Source organism: Rhincodon typus, chromosome 24, assembly GCF_021869965.1.
Source record: "Rhincodon typus isolate 14 chromosome 24, sRhiTyp1.1, whole genome shotgun sequence".
In the NCBI taxonomy this organism is placed as follows: domain Eukaryota; kingdom Metazoa; phylum Chordata; class Chondrichthyes; order Orectolobiformes; family Rhincodontidae; genus Rhincodon; species Rhincodon typus.
In genome coordinates, this window is record NC_063355.1 from 7,384,089 (window position 1) to 7,409,464 (window position 25,376).

General features: G+C 44.5%; 1 protein-coding gene across 3 annotated transcripts in view; it reads left to right on the plus strand.

The window, feature by feature from the left end:
- septin5a (septin 5a) overlaps positions 1-25,376 on the plus strand; it is a 129,992-nt gene that overhangs the window by 74,707 nt on the left and 29,909 nt on the right. The window contains exon 1 of one of the 3 annotated variants that reach the window (XM_048611245.1): positions 21,504-21,902. The exons of the other annotated variants lie outside the window; for them this stretch is intronic. Within the exon in view, the coding sequence (XP_048467202.1) occupies positions 21,813-21,902 (90 nt within the window). The 5' untranslated portion in view covers positions 21,504-21,812. Of the gene's footprint in view, positions 1-21,503; positions 21,903-25,376 lie in introns of those variants that run through there. 3 annotated transcript variants of the gene reach the window in all.

Here is a 25,376-nt window from a genome sequence, read left to right on the forward strand (position 1 = left end):
CCATTTCTGAAGAAGTGTCTAGGCCCGAAACGTCAGCCTTCCTGCTCCTCTGATGCTGCTTGGCCTGCTGTGTTCATTCAGCTCTACACCTTGTTACCACCTGGCGGTTAGAATCTTTAACTGAAGGAGCTGTCTCCATTCACGAAATAAAAATGGAGAATACTGGAGAAATTCAGCATTTTTGGCAGCATCTGTGGAGTGAGAAACAAATTAATGTTTCAAGTCCAGAGTCTCTTCTTTGGAACTGAAGGGGGTTGAAAAATAATGGCTTTTATGCTGTCGATGAAGGGGTAGGAGGAGCAGGTGAAACAGATAGATGAACAGAGAGTGCCCAGAGTAAAAGACAAAAGGAGTGTTAATGGCGATAAAGGAAGATTGAGATGTCAATTTGGTGCTAATGGTAGGTTTGAAGAGGAGAAAACAGGTCAGCCCTCCTGAGAGCAAATCCAAGAAGACACAAACCTGTCCTGAAGAAGGGTAATATCTGAAACGTTGACTGCTCCTTTACTCCAGATGCTGCCTGGCCTGCTGTGTTCTTCCAGCCTCCTGTTTGTCTACTTTGCTTTCCAGCACCTGCAGTTTTTTTGTCTCTAAGACACAAACCAGACATGGGTGGATGGGTAGTCAATGTGGAGGACAGAGTTTGTGCTCTGGGCTTGTTGAACTCAGTGTTTAATCCCAAAGGCTGTAAAGTACCTTGGCAGAAAATGAAGCTTGGTTCCTTCAGCTTGCCTTGGGCTTGTTTGAAACATGGCAGATTATTGAAATGGCAAGGGAATGGAAGGTTTACATCATTGTTCCTGACAGAGTGGAAGTGTTCAAAGCCATCACCCAGTCTGTGTTTAGCCTCACCAATGCAAGGGAGAGCACATTGTGAACAGCGAATACAGCAGACTATTTTGAAAGACGTGCAAGTGAAATGCTGCTCCATCTGGAACGTGTGTTTGGAGCTTTGGACAGCGAGGAAGGAAGAAGTAACAGAGCAAGTGTTAACACCTTCTGTGATAGTGTGGGAGGTGCCATAGGAGGGTGCTGTTGAGGGAGTGTTGGGAGTGATGGAGGATTGGACTGGGGTGGCACAGAGAGAACAGTCCCCGACAGTGAAGGGGAAGGAAAGATGTGTTTGGTGGTGGCATCCTTTTGGTGGTGGTGGAAGCGGTGGAGGATAATCCTTGATGGAGTGTAGTTGGGTGGTACCAGCAGCCATCTAGCAATTTACCAATTGAAGCACTCTTCACCACTACACCTAATCATTGGGCTTCTGTGAGATATTCAGCTGTGTAGGGCATCACTGCTGAGGACCAGCCCTGAACTCAATCGGAGTTCCGGGTATTCCAATTTCCAGCAATAGTGGCTAGAGCACAGTCAACATTGGTTTGACACTGAGTCTAATTGTAGCTCCTTTAATCCCACCCCAGGTTGTTTTCAGCTGTCTCGGCATAGAATGAAAATGAAAGGTGATGGGTCTGATATTTTGGTCAATCCCATCACCCCATTGGGAGGTAGTGGGGGGTGCTATTTGGTTTCTCATTTCATAGGGCAAAATTTCAAGTAACAGATGCCTTCACCACATTGTGATCCTTCTCTCTGGAATAATCACATGATCTCCATCAATTTCAGGGGTGACAGGTGCCCGCTAAGGGACACTTAGTAACAAATAACCAGCCATGATCTCGGGATTCTGCAGGAGGTTCTCCCGATTTTTGCTGTGTCTTCAGGAAGTGAGCAATGTGACACACCCATGTCAGAGAAATTGCAAAAATGGCTGAAAGAGCTAATTCAATCTGCTTCTCAGGTATTCTGTCAGGTTAAGTTCAGATTAGCAATAGGAACAATCCCTGCTAAATGGTCCCGGAGGGAATGGGTACAGTGCAATGTCTGGCCGTGTGGAATGGCTGTTAGTTAGAGGTCAGGAAATATTTCTCGTACCAGACGGAGGGAGAGAACCAATGAAATTGTCTTGCCAGCTCAAATCTCTGCGAAGGCACCAGAACCCATAACCTTCTGACACAGGGGTTGAGGGTTTTCCCACTGAACTATTATTATTATCAATGATGGAAACACAATGGCCAATGTGCTGGGAAAATAGCAGAAGTTTAGTGAGGACTCTGTTATCAATGAGTTTGAATTTTTTGTGAGTTTGAATAACATGGTTGGCCTTAAAGGATTAACTAAAGAACTTTTGTATGGTTCTCCCCATTCATATATTATTGACAGTCTTTGGGAGGAATGAGTCAGTCTGCAGCCCCATTTAGTCACTCTACAAACTGTGCGATTGTTTAGGTCTAACATTGTACCTGATAGGAGGTAACAGTTCCATAACAGTTGTATAACTATATAACAGTTATAGGAGATATTTGGTGTTAATGTAGTTAACCAGTTTAGATGTTAATGTAACCCATTCTTTACTGCAATGTCACAAACTACTTATTGTTACTTAGACGCAAACCTGTTCCGCCATGACTTAATCAGTGGTTAATTCTTCACCACTTCAGACTAGTATGTTTTTTAGACTAGTACTAACAACAGGAATTGGTGGCAATGTATCTACCAAGAGATCGTAGCAGATCTAAGTGCCCGCTGCAGACATCGCTTAAAACAGCGAGGAAGGGATATATTGTGAGCTGTGAGTTGCTACAACTTGCTGGTCAATTTTCTCCACACTGTGGCTAGCTTTGCTGTCAGCCTCTTTGTAAGTTTCAAAAAGCTGCTGCATTTGCATCATTAGAAGAGATCAAACAAAACATGTACAAAAGTAGGGCTGATATTTAGCAACGTAAGAACCCTTTATGTTTCTTGCTCCTATAATGCTCCCAGGTCCAGAAACAGAAAGATTGTTAGCGTGGAGTCAAATTCCAATGGGTATTCCTAGAGATTTCCATAATTTAAATGGTGTGAAATTTAAGTCTTAATTTTGTAAGAGATGGTGATTTGTAAACAAATTGCACACGTGGAGTCACTGGTTGTTTCTGTCACAGTCTGTGCAGTGTCTATGTTGCGAAGGGTGGTTGCGTAGGTACCTCCATGGACCATCAAGAGTAACTGCGCTAATCCTTTTGTGAGGTCAAACAGTCCTCCTAGCTGATGTGCTGCTGACTTTCCAAATTTGGTCCTCAACAGATTCATTCAAAGTCATTTGCATTCATGAGCTCCGTACTGGTGTTACTTAAAGAACCAGGCACCCAACCCACAGAGAAGGGGAATTTGAAGAACCTCTGCAATTGTGAAGTCTTTGGAATGCTGGTCCTGGGATTGAGTCCCTAGATTTGGCAAAGACAGTGGCTGTGTCATTACAGGAGAGGCCAGAGGATGTGCTGGCCAGGCTGTACAGAGGTTGCATCAGGTGTAGGAATCACAGTGGCAACACTTGACTCAGCAACATGACAGAGAGATGGAGAGGAGGCTTCAGAAAGGATAAACTCTGTATGTAGCCTGTACTATGTTGGGCCTGGACTCCTCTACGCTCCTTGCCAGTGTTGAAGGGGGTGTCAGACAGTTCAGTCAATGTACCCAGCAGCCTGGTATTCATGTACATCAGTGTTCTCCTGCATCCTATCAAATCCTTATTTAAGACAGTGGTAGTGGATACATCTGCAACCTTATCCTCAAGAATGTGACCCTTGACCATCCATCTGCAATGACAATCCCAAGTCTATTTGGGCCTTAAAGATTTTTGAGTGCCGGTATCTGAGCTGGTGGCTCCAACTGTCAAGATTAAGTGTTTGGCACTGGGTCTCTGTGTCTGTGCCACGTCAGTCCTCCTCTGAGGCTGCTACAGCTGGACATTTCTTTGGTAACTGAGATGTAGAAAGTTAAGGTGAAGGAAGACAAAAACTGGCTGAATGGTTGATAATGACGATTGCTTGATTGATTGATTGATTTATTGTTGTTCACATGTACCGCAATACAGTGAAAAGTATTGTTTTGCATGCTATACAGACAGATCATACCGTACAAGGTGCATCAGGGTAGCAGAACAGAGCACAGAATACAATGTACAGCCGCAGAGATGGTGCAGAGAGAGAGATCAAAATTAATATTTGAGAGGTCCAGTCAAAAATCGAATAACAGCAGGGAAGAAGCTGTCCTTGAATCTATTCGTATGTATATTCAAACTTTTATATCTTCTGCCTGACAGAACAGGGTGGAAGAGAGTATAACCCGGATAGGAGGGGCCTTTGTATATGTTGGTTGCTTTCCCGATGTAGCGGGAAGTATAGATGGAGTCAGTGGAAGGAAGGGTAGTTTGTGTGATGGACTGGTCTGCGTTCACAACTCTCTGTAGTTTCTTGCGGTCTTGGGAAGAGCAGTTGCAATACCATGCTGTGATGCATCCAGATAAGATGCTTTCTATGGAACATCTATAGAAATTCGTAAGATTCCTTGTGGATTTGCCAAATTTTCTTAGCTTCCTGAGGAGGTAGAGGCGTTGTTGTCTTGACTGTCGCATGGACATGGGTGGACCTGGACAGGTTGTTGGTGATCGTCACTCCCAGGAACTTGACGCTCTCGACCATCTCCACCTCAGCAAGAGTAGGTATAGACAGCAAGAAGATATCCGTGGTCTGGTCAGATGGGCAGAACAGGAGCAAACAAGGTACAATACAAAGAAATACAAAGTGATGCATTTACAGATGTTAAACAAGGTAAAGCGATACACAAAGCATGGGAGAATACTGAAAAGTGTAGAGGAAGTGAGAGACCCTGGAGTGCGTGTGCACAGATCTCTCAATACAGCAGGTCAGGTTGATAAGGTGGTGAAGGAAATATGTGGAATGCTTTACTGCATTAGCCAAGGCACGGAATATAAGAGCATGGAGGTTATACTGCAGCTATAAAAAGCACTCATTTGACCACAAATGAGTACTGCGTGCAGTTCTGGTCACCTTGTAATGAAAAGCAAGTAATTGAACTAGAGAGGGTACAAAAGAGCTTTACAAGGATGTTTCCAGGACTGGAGAAATGCAGCCACGAAGAACGTTTGATAGACTGGGATTGTTCTGTTTGGAACAGAGAAGGTGGAGATGAGATTTGATTGAAGTATACAGAATTGTGAGGGATCTAGATACAGTGGATGGAAGGGAGCTATTGCCCTTAGCAGAGGGGTCAATGACAAGGCAGTATAGACTTAACACGAGAGAGATGACAATAATTTTCTTCACTCAGAGGCTGGTAGGGGTCTAGAGCACACTGCCTGAATGGATAATACAGGCAGAACCCCTCAGTTTATTCAAAACGTGTCTGAATGGACCTATTAAATTTCAAATCAAATGTTTTTGTACACCTGAGCAACCATAACAATCACCCTATGATTTTGTAAGTTAAGATCTGCCTGTACTGCATACAAAACAAAACTTTTCACTGTACTTAAATACATGTGATAGCAATAAATCAAATCAAATCAATCAAATTGGATAAACTCCTGAAGTCCTGTAACCTTGAGGCCTTTAGACCAAATGCTGGAAAATGGGATTTGGGTGGGTGGCTTATTTTCTTTGGCTGGTGCAGATGTGATGGGCAGAGTGGCATCTTCCTGTGCCATACATTTTAAAATATTCCAAATATCCGAAAAGGAGGGAAGTGCAGGGATGTGGAGGAGCAGCATTCCATTGCTAATTTGGAGGACTTCTAGGTGGGACATTGGCTAAGTGATTTGCATTGCTGCCTCACAGCGCCAGGGACCCGGGTTCGATTCTACCCTCGGGCGAAATGTCTGTGTGGACTTTGCATGTTCTCCCCATATCTGTGTGGGTTTCCTCTAGGTGCTCCAGTTTCCTCCCACAGTCCAAAATTGTGCAGGTTAGGTAGATTTTCCATGCTGAATTGCCCATAGTGTGCAGGAATGTGCAGGCTAGGTGGATTAACCTAGGGTTACAGGGATAGAGTGAGTCTGTGTGGGATGCTGTTCAAAGGGTTGGTGTGGACTCGATGGCCGAATGGCCTGCTTCCACACTGCAGGGATGCTATAACTAGCACAGACATGATTGTGTGAAAGGCAACCTACTGTGCTGTCAATGATTCTGCATGCTCTCAGTGACTCCAGATGTCATAGGCTCTTTTACAGCCAGCCCCATGATGTACTTGTGTGAGAAATGTCTGGAGATGCACTAAACTTCGACCCTTCTGGGTTCCACTCTGATCCCTTCTAATGCATGCCACCTTGACCTGCAATCCATGGAAACACATCATTAATTGTGTTTCGGTGTATTGTGTGAAGTATGTGGGTGAAGTCTGTGAGGCATGCGGAGGAAGCCAGAGATATGGATCAGATTTGCAGCATTGGTAGGTGTGGGGGTGACATAGAGTCATACAACATGGAAGCAGACCCTTCAGTCCAACCAGTCCATGCTGAACATAATCCCAAAATCTTTCCTATTTGTGTACTTATCCAAATATCTTTTAAACATTGTAATTGTACCCACATCCGCCATTCCCTCATGAAGTTCATTCTGCACGTAAATCACCCTCTGCGTAAAATAATTTGCCCCTCATATGTTTTTAAAATCTCTCTTCTCTGATAATTTGGTGGCTATACTTAGAATCTGTGTGCCAAGGGCTATTGATGGTGCACTGTATAAGAGGTGAGTGGAGTGATGGACAGGAGACATCACTAACCTTGATCTCCCTTGTGAAGTAATTACACTTCTTGTGATGCTGCTACCAGAGTCCTTAGTTCCTGACACAGGAAATTGACATCCCTATTCCCTGCCACCCGTTCTTCCCTGATAGTTATCCTTGATGATTTTCTAGTCTGCTAATGTCCACATCACTAAGGCATCCAGAATTGTATTAATGATCCTGGACTCCTTTCTGTGCCATTTCCCTTGTTTAGAATTATGTCGATAGTGTTCTGGAGCAGCTTCTTGTAATTTAATGCACCGTCCTTTCAAAAGGGACAGACTGCCTTTAAGAACAAAAAGCTGACTGAAGGACATGATATTAGCATCAGCTGTTCAGCTCCCAGCTGAGGCAGTCAGCTGCGTGGTAAGCATTCAGGGCTGGGCTACAATTAGGAAGCGATTTTGTTTACTGCTTAACTCCATTGACAGGCTGCAAATTGTGCCCTGGTGCCTGAGAAATTCCTTATGCCCCAGATTTTAAATATTTAAATATTTTTCTTGAGCAGCTTTTTGCTGTTAATTCAATGTAGCTTCATTCCCCAGTATTCCTCTGTTTCTTTCCCTCGACTTAACATTTTGTGGTGAATGTTTGTCCTGTCATTTACATAGGTCTCAGGGGCACCAATGACATTGGCATGCTGTAATCAGCTACCACATCCAGCAGTTTGTGGCACAGAACATTGTAAGCAGAATAATAAAACCAAACAAATGGGACTGTGCCAATGCAACAAATTCTGGGCCATTAAATAATGGGAAAACAAAACAGATACAACAGAAGGTGTGTGCTGCCTGATAACAACTAGACTTATATCGAACATGGTTATCCTACTATCTATGGTTATCTCAGGCTCTTGTTATCCTGTGGCTTCCTCTTGTGGAAATCATTAGGAATTGCAGCCTGATGCAATCCTTTTCCTGGGATGATCCTGGGATATTGTTGTTGTTGTCCTTTTGTACCTTATAAAATTTATAAAATATAAATTAATAAGAAAGGGGTTGAAATTGATGTTCAGAAATAATGCAAACTGAGCATTTCAGCAAATGGATATGATATAAAGCCATACACATTGTTTTTTTACGTTTACTTTAAATTAGAATTAGAATTAGAATTAGCTTTATTGTCACATGTGCTCAAATGAGTACAGTGAAAGTTTATAAGTTGCCAGTGATTGTGCCATCTTAGGTACAAAGGTACCCAGGTACAACTTCTTCACTTACAAGATAAGTTACAGTGTAACAATGTCACCAAGACACAGCGCCATCTTAGGTACAGTGTACCTTGGTACAATCCTTAGTTACAGAATAGAGAAATAAAGAGAAAAAAGTTACAATGCAGCAATACACAGTATAACCATAAATGACCAGTACCACTGACTCAAGTGTAAGGGGCATGAATGCTATGGGATTGTAGTTATTCACAGATACTGAGGCAAACAGCAGGTTTGTACAAGAACACGGGGCTCACTGTGGTAAATGGGCAGTTTAATCCAGTACAAGGTTGCCTTGCCCACCAGCTGGAGTGCCCCTGATAGACCTACGATACCTCCTTTGGGGGATACCCACTGTATCGAGTGCCAGTCAGGCACTTTAGTGGCCAAAGATGGGCCTTGCCCAGGATTTAGGGCCCTGGGGATGGAAATACCACAGCACAGTGACTGCTAACCAGACAGAGGCTGTCAGCTCCTCATTGCGGCCAGCCGAGGAATGGTGGCATCTGCTGGCAATGGACCTCGTGAAGGCCCATGATCAGTGAGTGATCCAGGCCATGGGGGTGAGTGAGATAGGTCTTGGGGAAGGTGTGGTGAGCTAGTTGGCACAGGGAATCAGGTAAAAGGTAGGTGTTCAGTGAGACTCTCTTTCTATGCCAATTCCCTCAAACAGGCACAAGTGTGCCTGACAATAAAGAACACAAACATGCTCCCTTCTTCCCCAATATGGATCCACAAGCAAACTCACCAGGGTTTGCTTTACAGGCCCCCTGCTTGGCGACAGCAATACCTGCTGCTGGTTGAATAGCAGTTGGGCATTACTTGCCCACTTAAGGACCTCCGTAAGCATAGGGGGATGAGGTTTCCTGCCTCAGACTCAAGTAGAGGAAGGGCAGGAAGGAGTGGGATACCCCAGCCCCTCCTACACTCTTTAAATGCAACCTCACCTGAGGTGGGGGAAACAGATTTAAGTTCCACCATTTTGTGAAGAAGACCTGAATCCAAAGCAACAAGTGTCACATTCGATTCGTGTCCCCCTAAAGAATAGTTCATCTTCACTGGCTTCAGGAGTGTTTTGGTTTAAAATGTTTCATATCCATGTGCCTTTCCACCTCTGTAATTATTCCAGCTCTACAAGCCTTTGTGATCTTTGTACTCCTCCAGTTTTGGCTTTTCATGCATCTCCAATTTCCATCGCCTGACAATTGCCATCAGCATCTAAAACTGTCTAGGCCCACAGCTCTCAAATTAATTCCCTAAACCTTTCAGGCTCTCCTGTGTTCTCTGTCATCCTTTAAGCTACAGCATAAAAGCTGCTTCCTTCTCTTTCTGTGACTCATGTTTTGTCTCATTTTGCTTTGGTGAAGTGCTTTTGCCTCATCTTACTAGATTAAAGGTACTGTATAAATATGGATAATTATTTGCCCTCTTATTGTTGTCATAGAACGTAGAGCAATATAATTCAGGAAAAGGCCCTTCGGCCCATCATGTCCGTGCTGGCTTCCAACACAAATGTTGTGCGGTATTTCTGAGAGGCCTTGGTCAGGCCCGAGCTGGAGTGTTTTACCTGGTTCTGGTCATGACGCTTCGGGAGAGATGCCAGGTTCTGTTTAAAGAAGAAGGACTTGCTGGGGTGCTTTGAACAATAAGGGAGTTTGGATGTGGGATTTGTTTGGAGGGGCTAGGTTGTTCTCCTCAGAATGGGAGAGGTTGAGGAGAGGTTTGGTTGTGGGGGGTGAGGTGCAGGATTGTGACAGGTTTAGTCAGGAGTGGTTGTTCCTACTGAATGATCGATTAGGGACTCAGGTAGAGATCGCAGAATCCAGAGTTGGGTTTTTGGGTCAGCGATGTGAATCGAGGTATTTTCTTTTACACGGACATTGGTAATGAGTAGCATGGTGTCTCAGTGGTTAGCACTGCTGCCTCACAGCGTCAGGGACCCAGGTTCAATTCCACCCTCGGGTGACTGTCTGTGTGGAGTTTGCACATTTTCCTCGTGTCTGCGTGGGTTTCCTCTTGGTGCTCTGATTTCCTCCCACGTCCAAAGACTGTGCGGGGTAGGTAGTTTGACTATGCTAAATTGCCCATAGTATCCAGGGATGTGCATGTCAGGTGGATTAGCCATGAGAAAATGCAGGATTACAGGGATAGGATGGAGTTGGGGATGGGTGGAATGCTCTTTGAAGGATCGGTGTGGACTCGATGGGCTGAATGGCCTACTTTCACACTATGGGGATTCTGTGATTCTAATAACCTGAGGATGTTGTAAACTGTGGCTTTCAGAGATGCGTGGATAGGTTACTTTAGAGAGACAGACATAGATGGAGCGGTAATGTAGGATCTGACTGGATTGCTCTACTGTGTGCTGGTACACTCGATGGTCCAAATAGCCTCCTAAGCAGTAATGATTGCTCCGTTGTGAGCTGTCCCACTGCAGGTCTGTGCTTCTTGGTTGATCCTGTCTCTCTATTATGATTTTCTGCAATGCTTTCCACATGCACTTTGCTTCCCCTCTCTTTTCATTTGTTTTTCTCCTCCCATATTCCCTCTCTTTCTGTTTTCCTTTACCTCTCCCTCTCATAGCTCCCTGTTACTATTGTCTTGCTCCCTTTGTTGAAACTGAACTCCCAGCTGGTGATGATTTCTTTGGCTGCAGTGCTGTGTGACGCTAGAGTTTGGCACTTGCTCCACTTCATTCAGAAGCAGTACACAGGGGCCCTGCACAAAAGAGTTGAATAACCTGTATTTATAGTAACAGGATGCCTGACAAAGCCTTCCAGCTGCAGGGACTCTGGGATCAGGGCCCAGTCTGGAAGTCAGACTCTCTCCTGTCCAGATAGGCTGCTGGAAGATAATGTCATACAAAGTGAGGAACTTAAGTTAACTTATTGTCTTAAAGTCTTCAGTTCAAGCTGTTCTTTCACAGTTTGTCAGTCTTTGAATGCGGGCCTTTATACCAATTTATTGGCACTAGTGATAGGTAGGAAACAGAGTGTGGGTAGCATGATTGTCTGGATAGCACTCCAGCGGCTCCCACAGCTTTCCAGACCACTTTGTGTCTGAGTGTCCCACCCACCACCATTGGATTTCTCTAAAGTGTTGCCAATTTTCAGAAGCCTCATTGAGATAACTGAGGCACTTCAGTGAAGATTATCAACTCTGCATAAGGGGTTAGTAACACATGGTTGTGTTCCTACTGGAAGGTCTGGGTTTAAATCCAAACTTCTAGCATGGATAGAACATTGGCTGACTGGAAGAAGAGACAGAGTAGGGCGAGTAGGTTCTTTTTCAGGATCGCAGTTGGTGACCAGGGCTCAGTGTTGGGTTCACAAATATTCATGTCATACATTAACAATCTGCATGCAGGAACTGATGGTATTGCTGCTAAGTTTGCAGATGAGGCAAAGGTAGGTGGATGGACATAGGTAGTGTTGAGAAAGTGGGGAGGCTGCAGAAGGACTTGGACATGCGAGGGGAATGGCCACAGAAGTGGCAGATGGAATACAATGCGGGAAAGTGCGAGGGTTATGCACTTTGTTAGGAAGAACAGGCATAGCACTAAATGGGGAAAGGCTTCAGAAATCTGAAGCACAAAGGAACTTGGGAGTCCTAGTTCAGGATTCCCTTAAGGTTAATATGCAGGCTCAGTTGTCTGTTAGGAAGGTAAATGCAATGTTAGCATTAATTTCTAAAGAACAGAAATGTGCTGCTGAGGCTGTATTAGGCTCTGGTCAACCGTATTTGAATATATTGAGCAGTTTTGGGCCCCATATCTAAGGAAGGATGTGCTAGCATTGGAGGGTGTCCAGAGGAAGTTTACAAGGATGACCCCAGGGATGAAGGTTCTTGATTTTTTAGGATATAAATGGTTATAGGGAGAAGGCAGGAAAATGGGGTTGAGAAACATATTAATGATGATTGAATCGTGGAGCACACTCAATGCGCCAAATGGCCTAATTCCGCTCCTATATCTTATGGTGTTATGGTCTTCTCCAGCAGTTTATCACAACTTGATGGTTAGACTCACATATGAACTTGCTGCTTGGATATATCAGTGACATTTTACAGGCTGTCCATTATAAAATCCATTTGATAAGGATCAATATTAATCGATTAACCTTAATAAAACTCTGGACTATCTGAGCATAAGCACAGTACCATTTGTGGGATCTTACTGTGCTAAAAGTGGCTGCCATGTTTCCAACAATGCAGTAGTGACTTCCAATCAAAAAATGGCTGTAAAATAATTTGGACGATCTGGAGATTGCAGAAAGCATGGAGTAAATACAGATCTGTTTTCTTTACTTTTCTTCAGTGGACTCTTAAATGTTCATGAAAGCAAAATGAGGAAAATTGCAGTGTTCCCTATCCCAGTCTGCCATCTTTGCAAACCACAAGCCCCTTCCAGAAATCCCTTTGCTCAGACTGGTTTCATTTCAATTTCATGGAAATTCCATTTTCTGAAGACTAGAAACCACTTCCTCCTTATCTCCTCCTTGGAACAACACATGAAATAAACCAACAGCAGTTAGTGAGGCTCTAAAGTTAGAATAGCCCAGGCCTAAATTCTGCTGCGGAAGGTAATCAAGATGCACTCACACCTATCCAATGTTTTAAAAAAGTAGAGCTAGCGATTACTTCATTTAAAATATTGGACTGAGGTAGGTCCTATGGAAGTATTGAAACTGAACTGGACTGGTCATTTAAATATTGTGGCTAGACAAGCAAATCAGAGGCTAGCAAGTAACTCATCTCTTGACTCCCCAAAGCCTGTCTACCATTGTCAAGGCACAAGACAGGAGAGTGATGGAGTATTCCCCACTTGCCTGGATGGGGGCAGCACCAAAAACACTCATGGAACTTGACACCATCCAGGACAAAGCAGCCCACTTCATCTGCACACATCCATAAACATTCACTTCCTGTGCACACAGTAGTGGCAGTGTGTACTATCTACAAGATACACTGCAGAAAGTCTCCAAGGCTCCTTTGACAGCACCATGATGGCTCAGTGGTTAGCAGTGCTGCCTCACAGCACCAGGGGACCCTGTTTCGATTCCAGCCTTGGGTGACTGTCTGTCTGGAGTTTGCACATTCTCCCTGTGTCTGCATGGGTTTACTCCGGGTGCTCTGGTTTCCTCCCACAGTCCAAAGATGTGCAATCTGGGTGGATTAGCCATGGGTTATAGGGTAGGGGGTTAGGTCTGGGTGGGGATGCTCTTCAGAGGGCTGGTGTGGACTCGATGTGCTAAATGGCCTCTTTCCACACTGTAAGATTTCTATGATTCACCTTCCAACCTCATGACCATTACCATCTTGAAGGACAAGGGCAGCAGATACATGGGAAAACACTAACTGTGCATTCTCTCCCCTCATCATCCTGACCTGGAAATGTGTCACTGGTTCAATTTCCTGAAGCTCCCTCCCAAACAGCATTGTGTGTGTACCTACACCAATGGATTACAGTGGTACAAGAAGGCAGCTCACCACCACCTTCTCAAGGGCAACTAGGGACAGGCAATGAATGCTGGGCCTGCCATGAAAACCCCTATGTCATGAATTAATTTTAAAAAAGTGTGCTACTGTCATCAATTTCCATCTTTTTAATTCCCAATGTTGCAAGGACATATGAGGGATACTGCAGCTAGTTTAGGGTCTGCTTGAGGGCTCTTGTGAGACCATTTGAGGTCTGATTATAGCTAGTAACAAAAACAGATAGTCTTGTGCCTGTCAAACAGCTAGAGTGGCAGTTGTCAGTTGAGGTGGAACAACTAACTTGATGCAAAGTTATGTGAAAGGATTGACGTTATACTGGCTTGAGGTGGGTTCGCTTATTTGAATCTTGTGATACAAGGGCCAGAAAGTTGCTGTGCGAAATTCTGGCATTTAACCTGGTTTTGGATAGGAAGCTGAGATGCTTATATTATACAACTGATGACACGGTGGCTCAGTGGTTAGCACTGCTGCCTCACAGCGCCACGGACCTGAGTTCAAATCCAGCCTTAGGGTCTGTCTGTGTGGAGTTTGTATGTTCTCATTGTGTCTGCATGGGATTGCTCTGGTTTCGTTCCCCCAGTCCAAAGATGTGCAGATTAGGTGGATTGGCCATGCTAAATTGTCTATAATGTCCAGGGATGTGCTGGCTAGGTAGATTAGCCATGGGAAATGCGGACTTATTTGGGAGGCTGAATCTGGGTGGGCTGCTCTTCGGAGGGTCAGTATGGACTGAATGGCCTGCTTCCACACTGTAGGAATTCTATGATTCTAATTGACCATTGGTTGTGACTGGAAACTCCCTCACCAGAATTCACTGAGTTCAGAATTTGTGATTCTTATTTTTGTTGCAGTGATTTGGAAAATATAATTTCGGGAGCAGGCACCTTGGAATAGCTCAGCTGAGAGTACAAGAGGAGACAAACAATAAAAGTTTAGGGGCTCCTCATGGCTTGAACAGAGCCCAGTGTGGATGGGAACCATGCACAATGAAAACCTCACAGGTTTGATCCATGGTGAAACATTACAATTGATTGCTGTGTCCTGGGGGAGGCAGGAGGACAAACCATCATGGTTCATCGTCCCTAGTCACTATCTGGTCATTCACTGTTAGAAAGGGCACAGCCTGATGAGCACAAGTGGGGGATGGGTGACGATGGCCCATTCCCCGATCTGTGTCATGCCTCTTAGTCAAATAATTTGCAAACACTCACCATTAAGGCACTCATGTAGGCACTAACACAATTTCCTGTTCAAGCTGTAACTCCAGCAATAACTCAAGACAAGGAGAGGAGAAAACTGGAAAAGGCAAACAACCTATCCAAATAAAGCAAATAAAATCCAAGCATCCAAATAAAATTGGTCAGATTGACCATTACCAGCCTGAAATCTAAGTTTCTTTGTATCACACTTTCATGTTGGCTGCAGCATTATTCAGTGTAACTCGAGTTTAACAGAATACCACAGTGCCCTGTCTGTCAAGCCAAGTTAAACTTCTTTGTTTGTCAGTTGAGCTATGATCCCTTAAACCTCCATTTACTCCAAAGTTATTTTGCTGCGTGTCTGGCCCACTATTCCAGTCCAACGATTGCCTCGAACAAGGTGTTAGTGTTACATTGTGACTGCAGTCATTCATTCATTTTCACACGGATGTGTATCTTTCTAGAGAATTTCTTGGCAGTTTGTGAGTGATTCCAGACACTTGGAACGTCCCAGCTTCAATAACAAGTCGTCCATCTTTGTGAAAGCGCCATAAACTGAATGAATGGATGTCCAGTCAAATTATTAACAACCTCTAAACAATACTGAAGACTGCAGGCTCTTTGCTGAAAATGCTGTTATGAGCACATTCCAGTCTGAGGCCATTTTTCCCTGTTCTAAATTAAAAGTCTAAGTACAGGATGGCAAGTCTGTTTAAGCATTCACCTTTATCCAATGGACCAGCAAAAATTATGAGAAAGGCTTAATACAATGCCTGTCATGATTTTAGGACACCCCAAAGTTTTGCTGAAGTACATTTGAGGTGTTAACATTATTGTTAAGTAGGAATGTAACAGCTAAATTACACAGTGCATGTTCCATCGACAACAATGACCAGATACTCTGTTTTTAGTGTTGTTGGTTGACAGATAAACATAGGGCAGGAGAACTGCCCTGTTGTTCAAAGTAATGCCGTGAGATATTTGGCATTCAACTTAAAATGGTAGCTGGGGCCTTAGTTTTAATGTTTTTCTGAAATATGGCACTTCTGGAATTGTAGCACTCTCTCAGTACACACTGATATGTCTGCCTGGTTATTGTGTTCAACTCTTTGTAGGATTTAGGATTTATAACCTGCTAACTCAGAGGTATAATTCTCAGACGCATTCAATTCTTTCTTTCCTGAAAAATACCACTTAAGGCAAATGATTTGATAGAGAAAATGTCCAACAGATTTACACATTTCTTCTTATTCATGGAAGAATGTTGCAGAAGGTTTAGGGACAGAATCAATTTGGCTAGAGCTGAGGAGTGAATATTTTGATCAGTATAGTCTGTGGACTGCCAACTAGTGAAAAGGATGTAGGGGAACAAATCTCCCTGGAAATTAAAGAAAGATGCAGATATTGTTAGGTAATTATAACAGGGGACTTTAATTAGCCGAATGTAGACTGGCACAGGAGTGGCATAAAGAGATGAGAGGGACAAACATTTCAAGATTGTGTTCAGAAAAAATTGCTGCGTAGTATGTGACTAGTCCAACAAAGAAGGACCTGGTTCTTGTTAATGAGATGGGTTAAATATGTCAAATGTCAAGGTGGAGGGACATTTAGGAGGCAGTAATCCATTTTGGAGGATTTGGGATGACAATACGGTGGTTCTGCTATAACGTGTGTTCCAACAACGTGAATTGATTATAACGTGACTAACGAATGGGGGAACACTATTTCTAAAACGTGAACTTGTGTTGGCTATAACGTGATTCCATTGGTGTGTGGAGGAGTATGCATTGACATCACATGATCGTTTTGCGGGCTTTGTCCAGTGTTCTTCAATTTTGGAAGAGCTTTAATATCAAGGATGCAGTTGACGTCATTGTGGAGGCCTGGGGTGATATCAGTAAGGACTGCTTGTGTGCAGTTTGGTGCAAGCTTCTCCCAGATTTTTTTCAAGATTTTGAAACCTTTGATCTGTCAGAGGAGCTCCCAAGAATCAAAGAACATTGTGTTGATCTTGCAAAGCAAGTTGGATTTGAAGAAGTGGGAAGTGAGGATGTTGAAGAGCTGTTTGAGTCCCACTGTGAAGACGTCTGTACAGCTGATCTACAACAACTTGTCACTGAGGGAGAAATGGAAGCAGGAGATGAAGAAGATGAAGTCCAGGATGCAGCACAACCAGAGCTTTCCACTTCTGTTTTGTCTTCTATCCTGAGGGAAATCAAGAAGCAGTCACAGCTCTTAGCAGACATCGAGTACAATGCAGAACGCAGCAGGGTAGCAGTTCATGGAATAAGATCTCATTTGGCACCCTATGAGCAGCTTCTTCATGAAAGAAGAAAAATGGCAAAGCAGCAAAAACTGGATGTCTTTTTTAAGCCAATCCCCATGAAACAGTCAGAAGACAATGAACCACAGCCATCCACTTTGGGATTAATTATTTTTCATCCTAACCCCGCAACCACAACTGCATCTGAAGGTGATGACGATGATGATGATGATGACCTTCAGCCCCGACATTAACAACAGAGGAACCTCAAAACCTCCCTCCCCCATCAAGTCAACTTGACATTGTTTCAAGATCGGGGTTAAATTTATTTTCATTTTATTATTAGATATGAATTAAACATTTATTAAAACTGTGCTATCCTTTGTGTTAGGCTTTTGAGTGATTTTTGAGCGATTTTTGAGTGATTTTTTTTTGGTGGTCTGTCCCTAACCCTGCTTTTCCCATAGGCCTCGTTATTTCTACAGCGCGATTTTTCTCCTATACCATGCAACTATCGTGTTATTGCAGAACCCCCTGTAGAAAAGGACCATAGGCCATCTAGAAAAAGAATAATTAACTGGGCAAGAGCTAAATTCAATAGGGCATGAGCACAGCTGGGCCTGATAAACCGGAAAAAAAGGATGGTGGGAGAAACAGCAGCTGATCAATGGGCTATATTTAAAAATAGATGGTTTTGGGCACAGTCAAGTTATGTTGCTTTGAAAGGAAAATATAGGGCAAACAAATCTAGATCTTCCTGGATGAAAAAGGAGACAGAAATTAAGACAAAGAAGGAAAAGTGTATTTATGACAGGTATCAGGTAGAAAATACAATTGACAACCAAGAGGCAAACAGTAAGGATCAGAGGTGAGGTTAAAAATAACATATTCGAGAAGTGAAGAGGGATTATGAGAAAGACTGATGGCCAATATAAAAGGAAAACGTTCTGAGGAAGGGACACTGCACCCGAAATGTTAACTCTGTTTTTTCCTTCACAGATACTGTCAGACCTACTGAGCTTTTCCAGCAACTTTGTTTTTGTTGTTGTTGTAAAAGGAATCAAAATCTCCTATAGGGATATTAATAATACAAGGGTGGCAAAAGGAGGAGTCGGGCCAATTAAGGAGCCAAAAACGAAATTTACACATGGAGGCTAGGGTATTAAATAGATACTTTGTACCCATATTTACCAAGAAAGTAGATGCTCCCCAGATCATAGTGACATAGAATGAAATTCTGTCACTAGAAGGGTGCAAATTCAATAAGGAAGAAGTATTGGATAGTCTGTTTGTGCTTAAAGTTGGCAAGGTGATGAGATACATCCTAGGATCTTAAAGGAAGTGAAAGTGGAAATGCCAGTGTCATGGAAAAAGATCAGTTGATTAGGAAGAATGGGAAAAGATCAGTTGATGGCGAAGGGGATTTCTAAAGAAGAAATCAAGTTTAGCTAACTTGCTTGAGTTTTTTTTTGAAAGAGTTGATGAGAGTCATGCTCCCAAGTGGTGTACGCAGATTTACAAAAGGCATTTGTCCGGGGCAAATGTCAGAAACTCTGCAGGACAGAATTGGACCTATGTGCCGTGTACATAATGGTCTTTTAAAGATGGCACTGTGCCAGTGATCACAGGATATCCTGACAGTGGTGGGTAATTACGGTTACAGTGAGTTGGGGAATTGTGCTAGCATCGGATGAAATGGGTGCCATTGAAGTGTGGTAGGGAGTTAATGAGGTAAGTCTGGGATGTTAACATGCAAAACTCACAAGGCCTTGTGGGAGGGAAGTCTTCCACGAAATCCGATGAATATCTGGAAAGATTCCGCTTCATCTAAATACAAATCTTTTCTTTCTTCTGCTAAGAATGTACCTTCAGTGTCTGCCTGTTATTAGAAGATGAAAGGTTAAATTTCCCCTCTACAGAGATCATGTAACTGTAAAGGGTGTGGTGGGGAAATCACCGTTCCTGGATATGTCCTATCCCACCAGCAGGACAAACTCAGAGGTGGTGGCACAGTGGTATATAGTTTGGAGGAAGTTGCCCTGGGAGTCCTCAACATTGACTCCAGACCACATGACATCTCATGGTATCAGCCTAAACATGGGCAAGGAAACCTCTTGCTGATTACCACACACCGACCTCCCTCAGCTGATGAATCAGTACTCCTCCGTGTTGAACAACACTTGGAGGAAGCACTGAGGGTGGCAAGGGCACAAAATGTACTCTGGGTGAGGGATTTCAATGTCCACCACCAAGAGTGGCTCGGCAGCAGTACTACTGTTTGGGTTGAATCCTGAAAGACATAGCTGCTGGATTGGGTCTGCAAGTAGGTTGTGAGGGAACCAATGAGAGAGAAAAACATATTTGACCTCATCCTTAACAATCTGCCAGCTGCAGATGGTTCTGTCCATGACAGCATTGGTAAGAGCGTCCATTGCACAGTCCTTGTGGAGACAAAATCCCACCTTCACATTGCGAATACCCTCCATTGTGTTGTGTGGCACTATCACCATGCCAAACAGGACAGACTTTGAACAGATCTAGCAACCCAAGGCTGGGCATCCATGAGGCAGTGTGAGCCATCAACAGCAGCAGAATTGTACTCCAGCACAATCTGTAACCCCATGGCCCAGCACATCCCCCGCTCAACCATTACCATCAAGCCAGGGGATCAACCCTGGTTCAATGGAGAGTGCAGGAGGGCATGCCAGGAGCAGCACCAGGCATACCTAAAAATGAGCTGTCAACCTGTTAAAGCAACCAAACAGGACTATTTGAATGCCAAATAGCATAAGCAGCAAGCGATGGACGCAGCTAAGCAAATCCCACAACCAACGAATCAGATCTGAGCATGGCAGTCCTGCTGGATCCAGTTGTGAATGGTGCTGGACAATTAAACAACTCACTGGAGGAGGAGGCTCCACCAATATCCCCATCCTTAATGATAGAAGAGCCCAGGGCATCAGTGCAAAAGATGAGACTGAAACATTTGCAGCAATCTTCAAACAGAAGTGCCGAGTGGATGATCCATCTTGGCTTCCTCCAATGGACCCCAGCATCACACATATCGGTCTTCAACCAACTTGATTCACTCTACATGATATCAAGAAATGGTTGGGGACACTGGAAACTGCAAAGGCTACGGACACTGACGACATTCCAGCAAAAGTACTGAAGACTTGTGCTTCAGAACTTGCTGCTCCCCTAGCCAAGCTGTTCCAGTACAGTTATAACACTGGCATCTACCTGACAATGTGGAAAATTGCCCAAGTATGTCCTGTACATAAAAACAAGGACAAATCCAACCCGGCCACTTGCCACCCCAATTGTCTGCTCTCGATCATCAGTAAAGTGATGGAAGATGTCATCAACAGTGCTATCAAGCATCACCTCCTCAGCAATAACCTTCTCAGTGATGCCCAGTCTGGGTTACACTAAGTCCACTCAGCTCCTGACCTCATTACAGCTTTGGTTCAGACATGAACAAAAGAGCTGAATTCAAGAGGTAAGGCGAGAGTAACAGCACATGACATCAAGGCTGCATTCAACTGTGTTTGGTATCAAGGAGCCCTAGCAAAACTAGAATCAATGTGAATCAGGAAGCAAACTTGCCACTGGTTAGAGTCATACCTAGCACATAGGAAGATGCTTGTGATTGTTGGACGTCGGTCATCTCAGTTCCAGGACATCTCTGCAGGAGTTCCTCAGGGCAGTGTCCCAGGTTCAACCATTTTCAGCTGCTTCATCAATGACCTTCCCTCCATCATAAGGTCAGAATTGGGGATGTTCACTAATGATTGCACAATATTCAGCACCATTCGCGACTCCTCAAATACTGAAGCAGCCCGTGTTCAAATGCAACAAGATCTGGATAATTTACACCCATGGGCTGATAAGTAGCAAGCAACACTTGTGCCACACAAATGCCAGGCCATGACCATCTCCAATGAGAGACAATCTAACCACCTTAATATTCAATGATGCTACCAGCACTGAATTTCCCCACTATCAACAACCATCAAGCTACCATTTAACAGAAACTCAACTGGACTTCCATATAAACACAAGGGCTGTAAGAGCAGGTCAGAGACTAGGAATACTGCGGAACCTCACTTCCTCACTCCCCAAAAGCCATCCACCATCTACAAGTCAGGAGTGTGATGGAATACTCCCCACTTGCCTGGATGTGTGCAGCTCCAACAACACTCAAGAAGCTTGACACCATCCAGGATAAAGCAGCCCACTTGATTGGCACTATATCCACAAGCATCCACTCCTTCCACCACTGACGCTCAGTAGCTGCAGTGTGTACTATCTACAAAGATGCACTGCAGAAATTCACCAAAGATCCTTAGACAGCACCCTTCAAACCCACGACCATTTCCATCTGGAAGGACAAGGGCAGCACGCTGCAGTGGCTCACCACACCTCAAGGGGCAACTAGGGACGGTCAATGAATGCTGGCCCAGACAGACGTTCGGGTCCTACATGTGAATAAATAAAAACGAAAGGGTTAATTCAGTTTTCCAGCAAGGCTTGAGCAAGTGAGAAGAAATGGCTGATGGGGCTAAGCCCCTGTATTAAGAGACGAAGATGGACGAAAGGGTTAATCTTTCTGCTGTGGGGAGGGCTGCCCAGTGACTAAATGTAAACGGGAGAAACATGAGTGGGTGGCTGTTTTCCGAAGCTGACACTGTTCATTTGGAACGATTACCCTGTCAAAGCCACTTCCTGGAATTAAATTGGGAGCCTTGACTTTGGGGTGGAGTTTCACTGGAAAGAGTGAAGCAGGCCGACGGTGAAATATTAAAAAATCTCATGTAGTCACTGCGCTGTTTGGAAAACAGGGGAGGCTGAAGGAATCTGTTTTGGATGAGAGTGAGTGGCTGTTACTCCCCCCGTACAGACGAGGAAGCAGGAAATTCCAGGGTTTGGTTCCTCAGTGCAGTCTGTACTCAGCAGCCTCTGAAGCTGCGGTTTCACAGGAGTTCCGCAGAATTGAGGAGGGTCTCTCTCTCTCTCTCTGACAATGGATGCCATCATCATTCAGGAACGCCTGGTGGAAAGGCTGCTTTCTCCCAGGAGTGGATCAGAGCAGTGCCGGCGGACACGTCTGAAGGTAAACCGAGGTTTGGAAGAACAAATGAACCTCTCTGATGGAAGGGGGATTGACAGGACTGGACAAGAGAGGCAACTGGGAGACAATCACTGTATCATTCAAATGACCTTTTCTCTGAGAATCATGAGAGTTTTGGAATTGGAGATGATTGGTGGGGTGCGGATGCAGGAATGTAGAGTTGAGGTTGAAATCACCTCGGCTGTGATCTTCATTGAATGCTGGAGCGGGGTGGAAGGGCTGAGTGGCCGACTCTTGTTCCTTGTTTGTTTATCCTTGTCAAATGGTGAGGGTACAGAGGTTTCAGTTGGCCCACACCTATTCTTCTGGCCTAAAAGAAAGCAGATAAAGGTGCTAATGCCCTAAAACAAAGACATTGGGTAGATTGCTGTGAAGGAATGGGAGGCCAGTTCTGGAATACAGCATTCAATTCTGGTCTCCCTGCTATAGGAAAGATGTTAAACTTGAAAGGGTGCAGAAAAGATTGGCAAGGATGTTGCCAGGGTTGGAGGGTTTGAGCTATAGCGAGAGGATGAATAAGCTGGGGTTATTTTCCCTGGAACATCAGAGGCTGAGGGGGTGATCTTACAGAGGTTCATAATATTCCTGAGGGACATGGATAAGGTGAATAGCCAAGGTTTTTTCCTGAGTGTATGGCAGTCCAAAACTAGTGGGCATGGGTTTAAGGTGAAAGGGAAAGATATATAAGGGGTCGAAGAGGCAACATTTTCATGAAGAGGGTGATACGAGTATGGAATGAGCTGCCAGAGAAAGTGGTGGAGGCTGGTACAATTGCAACATTTAAAAGGCTTCTGGATGGGTATATGAATAGGAAGGTGTTAGAGGGATACAGGCCAAATGCAGGCAAGTGGAACTAGATTAATTTAGGATATCTGGTCAGCATGGACGAGTTGGACTGAAGAGTCCGTTTCCGTGCCGTACAGCTCTAGGACTCTATGAATAGTTTCCTCGACTGTATCTTAGCAGAACTCATGACCAGAAACTGATCTGGACTAGCCACACAAGTACTGTGGCTACAAGCGCAGGTCAGAAGCGAGGAATCCTGTGACCAGCAACTAACCTTCTGACTCCTCAAAGCCTGTCCACCATCTACAAGGCACAAGTCAGGAGTGTGATGGAATACTCCCCACTTGCCTGGATGAGTGCAGCTCCAACAACACTGAAGAAATCTGACACTCTCCAGGAAAGAGCAGCCCATCTCATTGGCACCCTGTCCTTACCTTCAACATTCACTGCCTCCACTACAACCATACAGTGCGTACAATTGATAAGATGTGCTGTAGTAACTCACTAAGGCTCATTTAACAGCACTTTCCAAACCTGCAAGCTCTGCCACCTAGAGAACGAGGGTAGCTGATACATAGGTACATTGCTCCTTCACCAAGGCACTTAGAAACAAATCATTGTTCATTCACTGTTACTGGGTCAAAATCCTGGAGCAGCCTCCCAAACAACACAATGGATGTACCTATACCATACAGGCCACAGCAGTTCCAGAAGGTGGCTCACCACCACCTTCTGAAGGAGAAATATATGTTGGCCCAGCTAGTGACACCCTCATCCTGGGAAAGAATAATAAAACACTGGCCCAGAGCTTCTGTTTTCTGGATAGTCATTGACTGGACGTAAATTAGAATACTGCCAGGTCCTGACTCAGTGACTAAACAGCAATTACCCAGGGTGTTTAAACTTCCAATTGCCAACTACCCTGGATCCAGACACCAATGAAACAATCTAAACTCTGAGTAAGAGTTGGAGATTTAGGCGGTTTTCTGAGTTATTTTACCTGAATAGTTTCTCAAGAAGTGTCAGACTATTAAAAAAAGACTTGTAACTCCCAGGTAATTATACAACCATCTCCCGTCTCCCCATCCTGAAACCCCACTGGAATCTGGACTTCCTTCTAACCACCCGCACAAACCTTACTGACCACGCCCCCTGAAACCTCCCCCCAACCCAAATAATTTGTCTGACTGCCCCCGTTACCTCATTTCTGTACTGTCTAAAATCTTGTAACTGAGGAAGCTGTGCCGAGGTACTTTTGTATCCAAGTCGGTGCTGTAATTGGTGATGTATAAACTTTTCATTATACTCATATGTGACAATAAAGGCTATTCTTTTGTATTCTATTCTATCTGATCTCCCAACTACAACTCTCTGTCCTGACCCAGTTATTCCCTGACTCAACTGCTCTCTGACTCAACCTGACCAAGCATCCCATTTTCTGGTCCAAGCCCCTGGCTACCACCCTTGGACACCCCAACTAAACCCCACCCCAACTCCACCCAGCTAGCATCCTCCACATAACTCAAGCCAGCTACTCCTCCTCCATCCCCGACCTGACCTATCAAGCCCCCAAGTACTATCTGACAACCCGCCTCAACCTGACCTTAGCCAAACCCCTGACTATGCCATTAACCTAACAAACCCCAGTCCGATACAACTATTCCCTAACCTGATCAGACACAACTACCTCCAGACTACCCCGCACCATCTCATGAAACCCCTATTACCAGTCCAACTAATCTGACTTAATCTTCTGCCCCCCCACCCCACCTCCCGCGCTCCCCCCTCCCCCACCCCCCCAACGAGCCCGTAACCCCCGGACTATCCCTCTGTCTCCACTAGCCAACTCCCTCATTAACTCCCAGTCCTCATGAATTCCCCTGATCCAACCTATCTCCCCACCACCAGAATACTTGCCTGACCACTTGTTCCTACTCTATCAGCGGACTACACCCCTGTCCCAACATCATTATCCAGCTGGAACCCCTATGTAGTCTAACCCCCTCACTTGCCCACCTACTATCCTAGACCCTCACCCCCAGCTGCCACCCTATTCCGCTTACCTTGCACCTACCTTTTCTCTGCATCTTCTCAAAGATATTTTGGATGTTTGCACTGCTTACGTTGGGAATATCATAGTGTTGTAAAAGGTGGGCATGGCTTCTATGAAGATCCTCCATGCAGCTTTCTGTGAGGATTTCCGCACTTTAAAAGTGTGACACAAGAAGATGGGCCCAAAAAAATTGGAAAGATTTACAAGGATGTTACTGTGACTGGAGAGTTTGCGTTAGAAGGAGAGGCTGGATAGTTTGGGACTTTTTTCCTTAGAGCATCGGAAGCTGAGGGGTGACCGATATGAGGTGTATAAAATCATGAGGACCACAGAAAAAGTTTATAGCAAATATCTTTTCCCCAGGGAGTGGAGTCCAAAACTAGAGGGCATAGGGTTAAGGTGAGAGGGGAAAGATTTAAAAGAGACCTGAGTGGCAACTTTTTCTCACAGAGGGTGGTGCATGTATGGAACAAACTGCCAGAGGACGTGGCAGAGGTGAGTACAATTACAACACTTAAAAGACATTTGGACAGGTACACGGATAGAAGAGGTTTAGAGGCATATGAGCCAAACATGGAATTGGGACTAGTTCAGTTTAGGAAACAGGGTGGCATGGA